The sequence below is a fragment of the Zeugodacus cucurbitae genome, chromosome 2, assembly GCF_028554725.1.
Source record: "Zeugodacus cucurbitae isolate PBARC_wt_2022May chromosome 2, idZeuCucr1.2, whole genome shotgun sequence".
NCBI lineage: Eukaryota > Metazoa > Arthropoda > Insecta > Diptera > Tephritidae > Zeugodacus > Zeugodacus cucurbitae.
Window position 1 is genome coordinate 71,687,932 of NC_071667.1, and position 17,446 is coordinate 71,705,377.

The following is a 17,446-nucleotide window of genomic DNA, read 5'->3' on the forward strand; positions in this document are numbered from 1 at the left end:
ATGTACATATATTAATGTGAACACAAGCGGCGATGTTGCATTGTGGCAACTTGCAACATCGTGACCACCGCAAATAAGCGCTAAGGCGGCATAAAGCATGAGTGTGGCAACAAGTCCTGTTGTGGCATAACTTGTATGCTATATACATATATATAATGCCTGTATATATATACTTGCGTCCGCATGTAAATAGCACATTTTTCTGCATTTAAATTTTATATTCCCTTTTGGCCACATCGAAGACTGTGAGAAATATTTATTTCCAATCGCAAATCCCAGGCATTGTGGCATGCTCGTCAGCATTTTACGGTGCTTTAAGCATGACTTATGTATGTTGCAGGTATATATGTATGTTGCATGTGGCATGTTTGCTTATAAATCTCCATTTCTCTTTTGCTGCTCTTGTGCTCCACTTTTACACCCTTCACAGCGTTCCGTCATATACAACCATATCCTGGCATTGTATGGCTCAACGACTGCTTTTCACACCTCACCGCATGCAACAAAGTATCGCACGGCACTTACATGCATGCCACACATATGCATATACATTTGTACTCCTATATGTTGCAGCAATATGCACTCATGCCTTGCAACAAGCACGCATGCTTCACATTTCGCACAGTGCGTGCGTGCGTGTGTCAGCCCTGCGTGTTCTAATCGCTTTTCAGCAGCGCCGATCTTGATCTTCGCGCAATCGATAGTTGCCAGCCAGTATAGCAGTGCTTTACATAAGCACTCGCCAAATTCACACCACACAAGTCGCTGCTGTTGCATGCATACTTAGATGCATCTATATGTTGCACGTGGTGCATTTGCATTTGTGTAAGCGCATTAAATTGCAATTTGTTGCACGCACTTGATTGATGCACTCGTTAGATAAGTGCGTGCTATGCAGCACTTTGGGGATTAAATGCAGATTTTTCACAATTTTATTTTGTTTTTTCTTTCGTTTTTGGTAGCTTTTGGTAGTGATTTTAATGGATTGCAGTCTGCTGGGATTCGAGTGGTCAATTTATTTGAGGAAAAAATAATAATTTTCAGATGTTTTCGCTGAGCATATAAATAAGATAGAGGAATATACTCACATTAATGTTCTGCACAAAAGAGATTTAAGAGATAGAGGAAGTGTACTAGATGCCCAAAGGTGCAGAGAGAGACAGAGGAGACAAGGGAAATTTAAAAAATGATTATAAATGCGAAATAAATTGTTCAAAACTGACAAATTTGCTTCATTTAAGCCTTAGGCTAAGCACATAGTGGCGCGTAGTTTGGGGATATTAGTACAAATTCACATATAACCTAAAAATACCGGATTTTTATTATAAAACCAGCAGACCGCTTCGGCTTCGCACGGGTCAAGCCTTTGATGTCCGTTATCTTTCTCTCTGATTATGAAGGCGTTGGGAACGCTCAGAGTTCGACTCTCTAGTGTGAGCTTGTATATTTCTAATATTTTGTTCTTCAAGCCGCTGCGCACGCTCCATACTCGACCCTCAAACGTGTACTTGGGAGGTTTTGAAATTTTGTTCAGCAAGCAGCTGGAAGCGCTTGTTACTCGACTCTCTGCGATGCGAAGAGAATGACTTGCAAGACGACTTTCAGTTTCTTATTAAGATAAGTCCATCACGGAGTCTTTTTATACGCTCACCTGGGAACTATTTCACGAAAGTTGAGATTCTAGCAAATGGTGAAAGATTTTTTGTAATCGGCACAGTAGTTTTTGAGTTTATTCATTACAAACATACATAGTTCAAAAATTTTGTAATAAGTTCTAAACACATTTTTGAATTATATAATTCAATTACTTTTACTATTTCTTTTAGATTTTTTTTTTTGCATACTAGTACTATCTTGATTCAAATCCATCTCTAATTCACAAGATATTACTCAGAGATTCAAATATTGCTTATTAGCTTCGTGCTTTATGTGAATGAGCACTTCGCTCAACGCTTCACTGTGTACTCAGCATGAGACTATATGGCAAATTATACAAATATTTTGTCTCTATTTTATAAATTTTTATATATATAACACACAACATTCAACTGAAAATCTTTGCTGAAAATGCCAGAAAGCAAAGATAAACACAGTAAAGTACCCACAGACTTTAATCATTTATGTGATGGAATCACTTGATTAATTTTATTTTAATATTTTATATGTAATTACTCATAAATATTCATTTGTGCTGCTACTGCGCTTTACTATGTACCCAGCCTAAAGCAAGTATCCAAGAAAAATGCAAATTTTTCAAAAGTGCCTCGATTATTATGTTTGAAAATAATTATTTTGATATTTTCTAACTAATTTGCATATTACATTTATATTTATTTTAAATTCATTGGCGCTTATTCTATTTTAATATAACTAATCTACCGATTTAACCTCAAAAAGACACCTAGAATACACTGAAATTAGTACCAGAATAATCTAGTATTCTGTGAACTTTTACCAACCATTCCAAATTCAAATAACGCAGCACACAAAGTAATTCAAAATCAAGATTATCGCCAGTATTGATTGCGGTAAGACACAGTGACCGACAATAGCGTGAAAGCAATTAAAGAATTTAATTAGCTGCGGCTGTACATGAAGCCGCCGCATCAAAATTCCAGCGATAATCGATTTGAACAGTAGTGCAGTGCTAGAAAAAAAGGAAGATTACAAAAAAAAAAACAAAAGATTACAAAAAAGAACACAAAAAAGCGCACAAAAAATTCAGAAAAAATGTAGGAAATCTAGTAGAAAGCAAGGTGTTCAAAAAGCAGCGCGCGCTTAATGACACGCGATTACAGATTAATAGTCAAAAAAGGTATACACTGGCTTGTGGCAACTGCAGCGCGTGTGATTACCAAGCACTTGTGGCATATTGAAACAAAAGAAATGCAAAAGAATGTGTTACGCAGTTGTTGATTTTTTCCATTATTTCATTTTGTTGCATTCACAAGTCATTTTTTTTTACAACGCGCGCAGTTGCAGCGCGACAATGCAACAAGCTTAATTGCTAGATAAGATTATAAATACGAGTGTCTAAATTGCTAATGAAAAAAGTATAAATGTTATTGGTGGGCTTTCTTTGCCGCCAGCTGTGTAGAAAGTTTACAATTAACCACATTGCCACAAAATCAGCGCACCGCAACATGCATGATGCAGCAGCTACTTTTCCAGCTACTAACAAAGATGATTTGCTACTAAATTCTTTTGCTACACAGCATTTTTTTGTCACTATTCTTTGCTGCCACACTTGCCACAGGTGTGTGTGTGTATGGGTAGCGCGTTTACGTTCTGCGCATGCGTGCCTGACCTAACCTCTTGCCTTGCCAATTTACTGCTTTGGCGTGTGTGCTTATTGTGCTTACTGTTGTTGTAGCCTAGCTGGCTTGTTGGTAAACTTCTTCAATGTTCTTTTACCAAGCACTCGGCATTCCATTGCCTTCATTTCTTCCACCGCTGCTTTCATGCATGCGCATCCCGCGGCTATTTTACATACGCGAAATGATTGGCGTTTGCTGCCTCACACACGCGCTTATCGCCATTTCTTTCCATTTTTTATTTGTTGTGCTGTGGCTGTGTGGCAAGTTCTTTTTATTATTGACTATAATTTGGTCGCTTAACGGTGCAATTTGCAATTACATAGCGCTGTGCGGCGCGTCGAGGTCATCACACACAGCGCTGCGCAGCGGCAGCCACAGTAGTAGCTTCTTCATTTCCATTTGCGCGCTGTAGCCTGTAGCACACACACACATACACACATGTTTGTAGCAAGTAAATGGCATTTCTACACTTACATTTGGCACAAATCGAATTATCGACCTCAGCAGCCGCTAAACGGTGCCGCTGCCAAGCGCGTGTGCTGCCACCGGGAGCTAATGCTGATGGATGCTTTATGCACCGGACTCTTGTGGCACTAAGCGCTCCCAATTGCTTGCCAAGCAGTTGCCACTGTTATTAACATTATTATTTATATTGTTGTTATTGTTGTTGTAGGTTATACAAATAGTCAGCGTGACATATTAAATATGAAATATTAACATACAACGCTGATTTGATTTTCCAATTTGTTGAGTGTGTTCATTCTTGCCACAGTGTGGCAGCGCTTGCAAATTGCTATTGTTGCTGTTATAGCTGTTTTTTATTGTCGCTTAACACCTCATTTGCGGCTTTATTAAACTGTCAAACTGTGACAAATGATGTCAGTAGGCAACCGAATAGAGGGATTTATAACCTATGCGGAAAACCACAACTGGGTTGAATCACAAATTACAAATTTCGATGAATTATTGCTTTCCAAATTGATTATTACTGCAGGTGCAGTGTGTACTTAATGCCAGTTAGTGCTATTTCTTATTAAAAAAAAATAGTATTTGTTAACTACACCTTTATTAACTTAACTCAGTCTAGTTGTTTTGAAGTTAGTTGTTTCATTAGCTTAATTTAGTTGTAATTTTAGAAGAAATTACCAAATATTAGCGAGTTGAACGCTCGCTGCTTCAAATTTGTACTATTTAAACTCTGTTTGTATGCGATTCAAAGAAACTTCACATAAACTCTTCACCTGTGATTTATACTAGAGCGCCACAAACTCGAGTTTATGACTTCTGATTAACCAAAAAATATCTAATTGACTTTTTGAAGTGTCTAAGGGTTTAAATTGATGTTTAAGATTAGTTACATACATATATTACTACAGTAAACTACGTGTTTATGAGTCGTGTTTAATGCTAACCACCAAATTGGTTCATAAACTCGAGTTTACGAAATTTTTAATATAAATATCGAAGTGCCTTAGTAAACAAATTTGCTAATATTTTATTAAACGTTGTAACACAATTCATAAAGATATAATTTAAACACCAAAATAGTCAATAAACTCGAGTTTATGAAAAAATGTTAAATATTGAAGTGAGTTAGTTAGTAAAATTACTAATATTTTATATACGATCGTAATATAATTTATAAATATATAATTTAGACACTAAAATAGTCAATAAAGTCGAGTTTAAGAAAAATCTTTTTTTGTTTCTTTGAAGTGAGTTAATAAATAAATAAAAATAATAATAAGTACTATTTACTCTGTCTAACCAAAAAATCTTCAACATTTCTGACAAAATGCAAAACTCCCCTACTACCATTAAATTATACAACCAAGCGCTCAAATTACATATTACCGGCGTATCGTATGGATACACAAGTAATTTATACACATCTTAAACTCATAAACTTTTAATGGTTAAAGAAATAACTTCTAATAGCGTAAGTGCCGTTATAATACAGGCAACAAACCGAAGCCAATTATATTAGAAGATATTGCACTTTATTTTTACTAAGCCACAAAAAAATGGTGGGTCAGCCTGAAAACAACCCTCCAGCTGGTACTGGTGGCGGTGTAGACGTGAGTTTTAGCACATACGGCGGTGGTAAATGTACTTATATAATTGCAGGTTTGTAGGTGTGTGTTTATACCGTTATATGTGATTGTAATTTGATACTAGTCACGTGTTGCATCTCTGGGGAATTTATTAAAACGAAATATTGCAATCTCACTGCTCTATAATCCTCCGCCCACATGCATTAGTTGGAGCTATAAAATATATATATTTTTTTGGGTTTCAGTGTTAGGCCGGACGGTTGAGCGTGTATTTTTTGTGGTAGAAGGTTCTGGTTAATATTTTTATATTGTTGGATTTATGTTTGGATTTTGTAGAGTAAAAAAAAAAAAAAATTTACGAGTTAAAAAAAATTATCTCAAATATTAGCCTCTGTGGCAACCCAGAAAACAATAAATCCCTATTCATATTTTCCGCGAATATTTTACTAAAAACAGAACCATCTGTCAACAGGGTTGTTTCCGCACAACCTCAGTGGTAACCCTAAAGCTATTAATACACTCAACAAAGTACTCAAAATAATAAGCAATTGCCATTGTTAGCAGACAAACAAAATATTTTAATCCACCAATTCAAAAATTTCATTTTTTTTACAAAAAAACAATTACAATCGAAATCGAATCGATTAAAAATTGCATAAGCCAGCGCAAACAAAAACCCCTTAAGGGCTCAAAACAAACAGGAATAAACATATTTCAGGGCGCATTAAGCGTTACAAGCTTGTCAAAAGCGCTTCCGGCGCGTTTTGTTTACATAACAGAAAAAAACAAGAAAGAAAACAAAAAAACAAACACACACAGTGCCAAATGTCTTACAAATGAGCTGAAAACCACAATCAACACTTTTTTGTTTAAATGTTTTTTTCTTCTCGAGTTTTGTGTTTTGCTTTTGCATTTTAAATTGCTTTTGTTTACGCAATTTGTGAGCAAACAATTGGTGTTTAGCTTACAATATGATTTTATAGACATTTGCAGGGGTGCAAATTGGCAGCGTACGCACAGGGTTTGAGGCTTTTTTTTGTTCTGTTCAAGTTGAATGGGGGTGGTTGGCGATTTTTTTTGTTATAATTACGATATTTTTATTATAACTACTTCGCTTTGTTTCATATTTTTTCGAAAAATATTGTAATTTCAAGGCAGAAATATGTTTTTGGCTGGTTATTTCAAAAGTGTTGCCTACATTTTGGCGCATTTATGAAATGTATCAAGTGAAAGCTAAGCTATCAGGGTAATTTGAATGTCACAAACAGGAAATTTTGTAGAAGAAAAAATTAAAATAATAGTAGAAAAATATAGAAAATATTTCATATAATGGATTAGTCTTATATACAAAATATGGTTATGGAAAAATTAACGATTACACGAAGCTTAAATAAAGGAAAATATAAACTAGTTATATATGCTCAAATCTTAGTAATAAATTTTTTAAACAAACTTTGCAGCTAAACCCGCTTACTTGAGATTCTTCGAAATTATATGTAATGGTTGAGAATTGTAAATGATGTCATTTGTAAAGAAATCATACTAAATTAGTTTCTTTTGGTACCCAAAATATTATACATTCTTTGAGTTTTGAAGTAGATAAATACTTTCTAATCAGTATTTGATTGTAATAAAATTTTGAAAATATAAAAATTATATATTTGATTTTTTTTCTATTCTTTCTTAATTTTTATTTGTCACCTATTTTTTATACATTACTTATTATTACTTACAACGGTAATGTCAACTTTCTCTTTACATTTTAATTTTTTTAACCTCAACTAATAATAGATTTCACTTTTTTTAATTCCAGGATATTGCAAGATGACCAGAAAAGGTTCGAGTCCACTGGGGCTCGACATGTTGGCTGTCTCAGTGGCAGTGGCATTCATATTATTGCCATTGTTAGCACAAGCCGGTAAGTGAATTGCAAATATATTTATATACAAATTGATTAATATGAGGCAATAAATTGCGAATATAAACAAATGTTAATGATTACAATAAATAACAACTGTTAAGAAGACATGAAATATAGGCCAAAAAGAGTAAAAAAAAATATTGAGTAGCAGCTATTTAATAATAATAATGTCAGTTGATGTCAGTGGCTACCATAAAAATAATACAAATAATGAGGAGAAAGCAATATGAGTAATGAAACAATTAGAAGTATAAAGCAAACAGTAGAGCATGACATTTGTGAAGGCAATAAATGTGTAGACAAAGATTAGAGGGCAAAAATTATCAGAAATATAGCGCAAATATGGTATATAATATTGCCGGTGGCATGTATTTTGTAACTCCAGTACTATAGTAGTACCGAAAAACTGCACATATGTGACGTGATAAGCAAAATTACTGCCTGAACCAGCCACTTCAGACTTTGCGACACATTTCGAATTTCCAGCAAATTCCTAGAATTTTTCCCCTTAAACAAAACCTTTGGAAATGAGGGTGTTGTTAGTGAGGCGACTAAGGCTTGAGGGTGCACCTGTCAGCGCTCCCCTCAGCATTAGACACACACACATTGGTCACTCCAACTCTCACTAAATATATATAAGCATATAAAACAAAAGGACTTGTCACTGCGTTTATTGTTTTCCAGCTGGCAAATTAAAAAGAATTATCCATTAATGTGCCGCATATTAGAGGCAAAAATGCGCACAGACGCCGGGCAACATGCAGTTTCCGCCTACTCATGCGCCGCGCTCTCCGTTGTAAGGGGTCAATAACTGCATATGCGGGAGTGTATAGGGTGCCTTTGCCAGCGTGCTGCAAACTCGAGTGACCCTTGACACGCTTTTGGCGTTACAGGCAATAAAAACAAATTGATTTTCCTATGGCATTTTAACGGTGGTTTGCGAAATAAAGCAGTTTGGTAGTGCATTTAGGTAATTCTCCCGAAGTTGGGGTATTTTTATGTGTCTGCTGACACCATTAAGAGCAATACTAATATCACTAGACTTATAGTGCTGTTAACGGTACCAGCAACAACAACAAACATTAGAATACAATATCAATAGACAACCCTCAACAGGGACTACTCTAAGCTCTCCAAATAGATACAAACATATGCGGGTTTAGCGCCTAAAATCGCAAATTAAGCCACAATACTAGTTTCTATTTTTATTTGTATTTATTTTATTTGCGCTCTGTCATTACTGTCAATAGCTCTGGCTAATTCAATAGTTTGACAGTTCAAATGTTAGTTTCTGTTTTGCTGTCACATTTGACAAATCACTATCAGCTGTCATTAGTCACACAAGATAATAGATTGCCAAATTGTGTTTGTGTTCGGAGCGCTGTAACTGTGGGGTCAATGTATTCTTTTACTTAATTAAGCGTATTTGCCTCATTTAAAGTGCGGTGCCAAAAAATCTGTTGCAGTTCTGCCCTCCTCGGCCGCGGTGGCACATTTTGCACAGTCTGCTTAATTTGGGGTGGCTCTGGCCGTGTGTAGAAGGGATGCGTCTGTGCGCTCAGCCAATTTGTGTTTTTTTGTTTTTACTTTGCTGCTAGTCATTGACATTGAATGCGAATTTCATTGTGCGTAAATTCAATTGATGCCATTTGCGTTAAATTTTTGCATCAATTTATTTATAAAGAAATTCAGCAAAATTCATTTGATTGACGCGAATTCATTTAAGCGGTGCAAATTAATACAGAGGCATGTACCAGTTGAAAATTGTTTTGCCGAAAAGTGTGATAATATTAAAGAAAAGCTATAGTATTTATATAATATTTTCAGTACTTAAAATATGCCAAAAATAATATACAAAAAAACCCCATAACACAATAAATACATAAATTTTGTAAAAAATATTTTTTATTAATTTATAAAACGTAAAAAAAAATAATTAATTTTTATAAAAAATAATTTAAAAAAAATTTAAAAAGGAAATAATATTGTCTGAAAATTAATTAAAAAATTGTAAATTAAAATAAAAAATTAAAAATGTTTACTGTGAATAAATACAAAAAATTTAGTAAAAATTATTTTCAAAAAATTAAAAAAATATATTTTTTGAATCTTAATTAAAAAAATTATAAATAATCTTAAAAAAAATTTAAAAATGTTTACTGTTAAAAAAAATATTTTTTTATTATAATAAAAATAATAATTTTATAAAAATTAATTCAAAATGTTTACAAAAAAAAATTAATTTGCTTAAAATTTAATTTAAAAAAATTTCTAAATTTAAAAAAATTAAATAATATTTTATTTAAAAAATTATTATTAAAAAAATAAATAATATTTATTTGAAAAATTAAAAAAAAAATATTTAAAAAAATTCCGCTTCTTTCTTTAGTTAAATATGTATGTTTACCGTTAAAATTTACACACATAAATATATATAATATAGTTACGAATATATATGTATAAATGTGAGTGAGCAACCAAATAAATAAATAAACAGATTGCTTTACTCAAACAAGTAAATAGTCTGCCCGCACTTGTCTATGTAGTTGTTGGAGAATACACTAACGAAAATAAATTTCAAAACACCAGAAAGAAACAAAAACAAAAAATCGCCCCAAAAATAAATCAAATCAAAATGACAGCCATTATGGTGTTTGCTCCAGTGCGGCAAGCCACAAAGCAAGCTGCAGGCTGTGGCGGTGCCGGCGGCGGTAGCGGCGGCTGAGTGTGAGATTGTGGTTGCAAGCCACGCAGGGTCAGCGCACCTTTTGAAAGGCTGCAACGCCTATTCACCTGCATGCCGTGCGCAAAACAACAACAAAAACACACGCATGCAAATGCAGGCAGTCGCACACACATACATACATACACATGTGAGTTGGTTTTTATGGCGTTTTGCGGTTTCAACATTTCTAAGCCAATACTGAGGATATATGCATACTAGTTAGTCCTACTCGCTGTGTTGTTGTTGTTGTTATTGCACTTTGCTAGCTATTTATTTACTAGTTTCCATCATAAACAAAAGCTTCTAATTTTCATTCATTTCCGCCAACCAAATGTCTGACTATTAAGGCCTGTTGTTGTTGTGTTGTTTCTGTTGTTGGTGTTGCAGTCGCCCTTTGGCTGTTTGCCTGTGAGGCGTTTACACCTCCCATAAGCAGCATTTAAAATATTTAACGGTCTTCAGGCGAAATCTTCATTCAGTCAGTTCGACACTTGTAGACCTTACACACTAACAGCTGCAGATTAAGTCTCGTACGATTTCTAGTCAATTTCAGTTATTTAGTCATTCATTCGTTTTTTCTACTTGTAGTTGTAAATTGAGTTATGACCGTCAAATGGTGGACTTTCACATAACCCATAAGTCTTTGAGAAAGAAATTAAAATTGATTAGAATGCCATGTGAGGCAAGCTGAACAGAAATAACAATCAAAATAAAATAATAAAAATAAGAGAAATTTCAGAATTAAAATAAAAAGAAAACAACAAGCGTTCAACGATTTTAATTACTCATTCCAACAGGGAATTACCAATAACTTCAGGTTGTTGCTGTTGTTGTTGCACTTTATGACTTACAGCCTCATTTTATTTATTGCTTTTCGATTCGAATAACAAGTCAATGCTCAAGCGCAATTCTCAGGCATCACCACGAAAATGTCGGTCAATAGGCATTAAAGTTGTAATAAAGTATTCGAATTACAATAACAACAACAATTAAAGTTTAGATGAAAAAGATGCATTAAACTACATGAAAAATACTGTCTAATTTGGATTACAATGATTGCAACATGGTTCCCAATTGCATAGAAAGAGTCGTGCATATGTTGTTAACGGTAAATTAAAATTTCGCATTTATGTTATCGATAAAAATCGGTTTCGATTACTATTTATCGATCAAAAATTTAATAGAAAAAGGCGTACATATTATATAACGGCAAATTAAACATTTGGATAAAAGTTATCGATAAAAATTCGATTTCGATTAATGTTTCTTGATCAACTGTTATCGATTACGGCAAATATAATGCTGCCAAATGTATAAATAAAAATATTAATGTAACGATTTTTAAAAATATCCTATTAAGTACTTCGCTAACACGAAATATCGACATCGATAACACAAAATTCGATAAATAACAAATATCGAAAAAATTCATATTTCTATTATACCGTTTAATATCTGCATATTTCTCTAAAAATTTCCCCAAATGTCTATACTCAGCCAAAACACGTTCGTCTTCAACGTTTTTTCCTTTCTTTATTTTTGCCGCCATCGCTGCCGCTTTGTGTGTTTAACATCTTTTTAATGGACTCAAAAGCCACCTCCACGTACTTTACGACGTAACTATTGACCCATATTCCATTTTTCCACAACAACAACACAAACAATATCGCATGTAAAGCGTTAGTTTCAGGAAGTGTTTAGTACTTTTTTCTCTGTTTTGTTTTTTATTTGATGCCAGTTTCGTACACACTTTATGGCAGAAGATTTAACTCCATCAATTCTTTATGTCAAGTACTTACACAGGTTCTTAGAATTCTCATTAGCACTGCACATAAAATTAAATAAATAGATTGAGGAAAATAACAGAAACTACATGCAACAACAACAGCAATAATATCTGCAGTTTGAGTTGTGACTGAAGTGTTTGTCTGTAAAAGAAAGAACTCAAACAAATACATACGTAGAACATTATAGTAAGTGGTTCATATGTAGATATTTCTGTGGAGATGCGTTTAAAAAATTGAGCAAGCCGTGAAGACGACTTAGCTAAGCTCTTAAGTCATTCATTCAATAAATGAATTATGTACCACCTGTGTGTGACTGACATTTGACATCAACAAACTTTCTTTGTGATGTTTTTGTTATGTCTGTTTAAAATTGTTTGGTGATTTTTTATGCTGCTGCAAATAATATGGAAACCTAGTTTTGATTGTCAATAATGAAAGAGGTAATAAACATAGAAGTATATATGAAGGCATAAAAGTACATAGAAAGGCTTGGAGATGCATATAAACTCATAGAAGCACCTAGAAATACATACAAGAAAAAACATCGAAAAATATCGAAAACATCGAAAAATATCGAAAACATCGAAATATATAGAAAACCTTTAAAACTCATAAAAACTTTAAAACAAACAAATTGTGACTTATTTATCAATATTTTGGGAAATTTCCAGTCAAAACAGCTACTGGAATCCTTAACTCTAAGCACCTTTCTCACTTTTGATAGAATAAATTCCTAATCGAATTAAAATTTTTTGAAATCAAATATTTCTTTAAATTAGTACTAATATATCAATCTGTAGACCAAAAAAAAATTGTTTTCTCAAAAAATTAATTTTTTTCTCGATATTTTTTTCAAAACCTCCATCAAAAAATATATAATAATACCAAAAAAAAACCACGACATAAATACCCATGTATCATTTCTCATGGCAATATATTTCATTTTTTAAGCATCACTTCAACTGCCACACTTAAGCGCACACAATCCCTGATGGTTTGCTGCTTCATGTGCCACTTCAGTGACCAAGTGCAAATGCTCCACTCAGTGGCGCTTAAAAAACAATTTAATAATGCATTCTTCAATAACTGCCAGCTGTGAGACATGATGATAATAGATTTTACCCCAGAAAAAAACAACAACACAACAAGTACATATTATCAAGCAGTTAAGCGGCTAAAAGCACTTAGAAACGCATACCCGAACGAGGCGAGCGCTGTTGTTGACCCATGCTACTACAACAACAAGCAAAAATAGTTTAACGAATAACGTGCCAAAAATTTTATGCACAACAACAACAGCGTACGAATTTCCTTGACTCCACAGCTTTTCTGCGCAATCAACTGCTTAAGAAGCTTCACCTTAAACTTAGCAAACGAAGATACAAGATTCAAGTTCGTTCGCAAGCAATTGCACGCGTTTGGTAGTCAGCAATTGATGCTGAACGTACATTGCCGATGGCCAGCCGCGGCTTACAAATTGAGCAGATAATAAAAAGCATGTACTTAGAAGAAAAAAAAAAAACAAAAAATGAGTACCGAAAATTTTTTCAATGGAACTCAAGGTCGCCAGTTAGTATGAAACAAGTGGCGGCAGCGCTGTGGCGTAGAAAGTCAACGCTCTGAGCGCTGGCGCAAAGAAAGCCACATAAAAATTTAACAACCAAAATTGTTAAAAAAAATCTCTAAAAAAAATTCGAGACACATACTATAAGCCACAAGAATATTTTCCTACAACAACGAGTGACTGTAAGCTTAACTATATGTTCGGTTGTGGCTTCATTGTCAATAGCTTGAAGCGCGCCTAGGTGCTACTTAACTTTTTGGCAGCCTGCTGTTGCCTGGTGCTGGCCAAGATTATAGTTTTTTTGAGGTTAAGTTTTCTGTGTGGTCTCTGGTATGCGAAGAAAAACAGAAAAAATAAAAAAAAAAATATTTTTTATAAACAACAATAACAACAACAAATATTTAAATATTTTAATTAAAAACAAATAAATTTCGACAGCTACTCAACAGCTTAATAGAAACACCCCTATCAGTAGCCTGAAGCAGCTATCATTGGACGTGTCGCACTGCTGCGATCTCGAAAAATTTGCACCCACTGATAACTGATAGCTGACAGCTGACAGCAGCTATGACCATCGGCAAGCCAAACCACTCGAGACTTCAAGCGCTGCACTGCGTGTGTCTCGCTGCGTCGCATATGAAGGGGCGTTACTTGTGTTAATCAATCACTACTGCGCATGCGCGTTGATTGAACCTCGAAGGCGCAACGACTTCACGGTTCATTGGCGTGATTTAATTGATTCCTCTCTTGTTTTTCCCTCTATTTAACTATTTTTGTTAACATTCAAAGCATCGCATTTTGGTTTGGTGCGACTTTTGACCACGGTCAAATTGATTTATCAGTCATTCAACGCTAATTTGTTGTTGCGCATCTGTCATTTCACTATTTATTTATTTGTATATTTATTTGTGTGATTTTCATTAATGTTTTGACCGTTTTGTTGCTGTAATTATGTTTTCTTTGGCTAAAAATACAATTCTATAAACAATTGTTCAGAAGTTATTTGGTTATTTACCCGGTCAGTTGACGGCTTCGAACGCCTAAGGCAAAAACTTTGACCACTCTATACGGGTGTCTTCCTTTTTGGTGATTTCTTTTTTTTTCACTTTTTATAGCTTCTCTAATGTCTCTTTTTCATTCTTTTTCAATTAGTGTTTTTTCGCTCAATTTTTTTTTTGTCTGCTGAGATTTTCTGCAATTATAACTCACTAAAAAGGCGTAATGTAGTAAAAATGTAGCTGGCAGTTGAAAGTCTAATGAACTTGTGCGCAGTCGCGTCTCGTCGCTGACTACTCAGTCGCAATTTTCTAATATTCGTTCCCAGCTTGGCAGTTCTGGTACTTTTTATTATTTTATTTTTGTTGTTTTCTTTTTTTTCTATTATTTCTATTCTTCCTTTTTTAAATTTTTTTTTACTTTCAATGGCTTTTCGCCAAATTATTCCCAGCCAGCCAGCCAAGTGAATTTAATGCTTCACTGCCTTGCCTGTCCGTCCGTCCGTTCGTCCGCTGGGCAATTTAAAATTGAATATCATGTCATTTGCGCGGATTTGTGATGGACACCAAGCCGCTTTGTGGCTTTCAACAGGTTTTCACTGTAGATAATTAGGTGCTTGTGGTTTCGTCATATAAATCAATATTGTTTATGAAGAGTTTTTTAAGTTGAAAAAAAATTGAATATTAAATCGCTGTAAAAATATTGTGACACTTGTTGTGATAATAGTTCGGTGGCGCCAGTCTAAGCAGCTAATTAAATTTTTGGTGGCAGAATTGTAGGTAATTTAATGAAATGGGCCTAACTGAAGGTGGCATCTCTTGGAAAAATTATTTTATTTTACAAGTGTTTTGATTTTATACTTAAAAACAATTTTTTTTTAATTTTTATACAGCACTTGACCTATTAATGGAAACACTTTTTTGAGAAATAATTATAATATTTTTTTAGAAATAATTATAATATTTTTTTAGAAATAATTATAACGTATAATTCCGCTAATTTTGCTTAAAAATTATTAATTTCTTTAAGAAATTTTTTTTATTTGAACTTAATGACTTTTAATTGCCACCAGTGCTGCCAATTCGAAGCAATTTGCGTCAACTCCCTACGCTTGCACTCAATAAACTCATTTGCCGCGTGATAAATAAAGTAATTTCAATGACACTTGTTGTTGTATTTGTTCAACTGTCAGTTGTATGCAGCAAATGTGTATTAAATTATATGTCATAAATCACAATTTCTTTACTTTTGATTTGTGACTGCTACGAAATTGATTAAAACTCTGCAGAGAAGTTATTGAAATTGAAATTTATGGCTTTTGGTAAATGAAGGCAGCAAGCTGGAGAGGCAAAAGCATAAGTACAATTGAAAATAAAAATATGAAATTTTGTAAATTAAGATGATATGGGTATTGGTCGGAATTAAATCGATCCAAAAGAAATGAAAATGAAATGGGTAATGTAAAATGATATAAAATTTAAAGAAAAATAAAATAAGATTAAAAATAAAATAAAATAAAATAAAATAAAATAAAATTTAATAAAATAAAATAAAATAAAATAAAATAAAGAAAAATAAAATCAAATAAAATAATGAAAAAATATAAAAATTTTGAGCTGCTTAACGTAACGTAATTTACACATATTCCATAATATAATTAACAAAAACATAGCATAGCATAACATATGACATAACACTATATAAATTCTCATAGTATAATACATAACATAAAGAAATATTCACAATAATGTTATTAACAAAAACATATCATAACATAACATGACATTACAAAATATAACATAACATAGCACAGCATAGCATAGCATATAACATTCTACAAACTCACATTATAACATATAACATAATAAAATACATTTTTTATTCAAACAACAATATAATTCATCTTACAAGACATAGCACAGACATTACATAGCATAGTTTAACAAAATATGAAGTCATAACGGCACCTAATAACACTAATAAATAACGTCAACAACACTAACTCACATAAAAAATAGAGCCTAGCATAAAATAACATAATTTTACATAACATAGCATAGCACAGCATAACATAACTTAGAGTTACATAACATAACATAGCATAGAAAAGCGTACTATAATGTAAAAAAAATATAAAAATGTATGAAAAATTAAAAAATAAAATAAATGCTACATGGCGTAGAATAATATAATCTTAAAAAACGGAGACAGCTAAATTTACATTTTTTCATTTTTATTATTTTTCACATTTTTTTGCTCTGTTGTCAACTCCTCTGCCACTCTAATGCGCATGACTTTAGGCAATTTTCTTACTTGTATTATTGCCATGATAATATCATGACATTTGCCCGACTTTTGCACGGGCAGACATTATATTACATTGAGAGATCAACGACCAGAGCAGCGGCAAAAATTAAATACATAGCCCATACATATGTACTAGTAAAGCAAAAAAAACACAGAAAATAAATTCATTCTGAACACAGCAGCACAGTAAAGAGACTACTAACCAGACGCCCCGTAGAACGGGTGGCAGTTGAAGTGGTGCGCCTTACGGCTGCCAACAACCAAGTTAATGAATGTCTATATGTATGTATATAAGCAAAAAAATATGTACGAAAATTGCGAGAAGTAAAATAAGCAGAGCGACATTGCCACTTGCAGCTAAAAGACGCGTTGTAAACTCGCAGCTAGCAAGCAATGTAAGCGTTACAAAGTAACTGGCGCGCAACAGACGTGAGCAAAATGGAAAACAAAAAGCAAAAAAGTTTGAAATAAAATGAAAATGGAAAAAAATGTAAAATTTAGTTTTCATTGTCAAGGTAAAAATTATGCAAGTTGAATTGGCGGCGAATTATGAGGCCGTGCGCTGGAGCTGATGTACGCGGTCAGCAGAGTTAGTGTTGTCGGTCATTGGCACACAGTGTTACAGCATAAAAACATACAAACATATTTACAAATAATTTATAGTTAACTTATATTGTTGTTGTTGTTGTTTCTGCACTTGGCATTTATTACTTCCCACTCAGTTCATTTTATGTAGTATTTGTTATTGCTTTTTTATTTTGCCTGCCTTGCTTGC

General features: G+C 33.3%; 1 protein-coding gene across 1 annotated transcript in view; it reads left to right on the forward strand.

Annotated features, from left to right (window-relative positions):
* LOC105209219 (mucin-19) overlaps positions 1-17,446 on the forward strand; it is a 109,522-nt gene that overhangs the window by 54,785 nt on the left and 37,291 nt on the right. Inside the window, exon 2 of the mRNA XM_054229699.1 lies at positions 7,185-7,289. Within this exon, the coding sequence (XP_054085674.1) occupies positions 7,185-7,289 (105 nt within the window). The remainder of the gene's footprint in view (positions 1-7,184; positions 7,290-17,446) is intronic.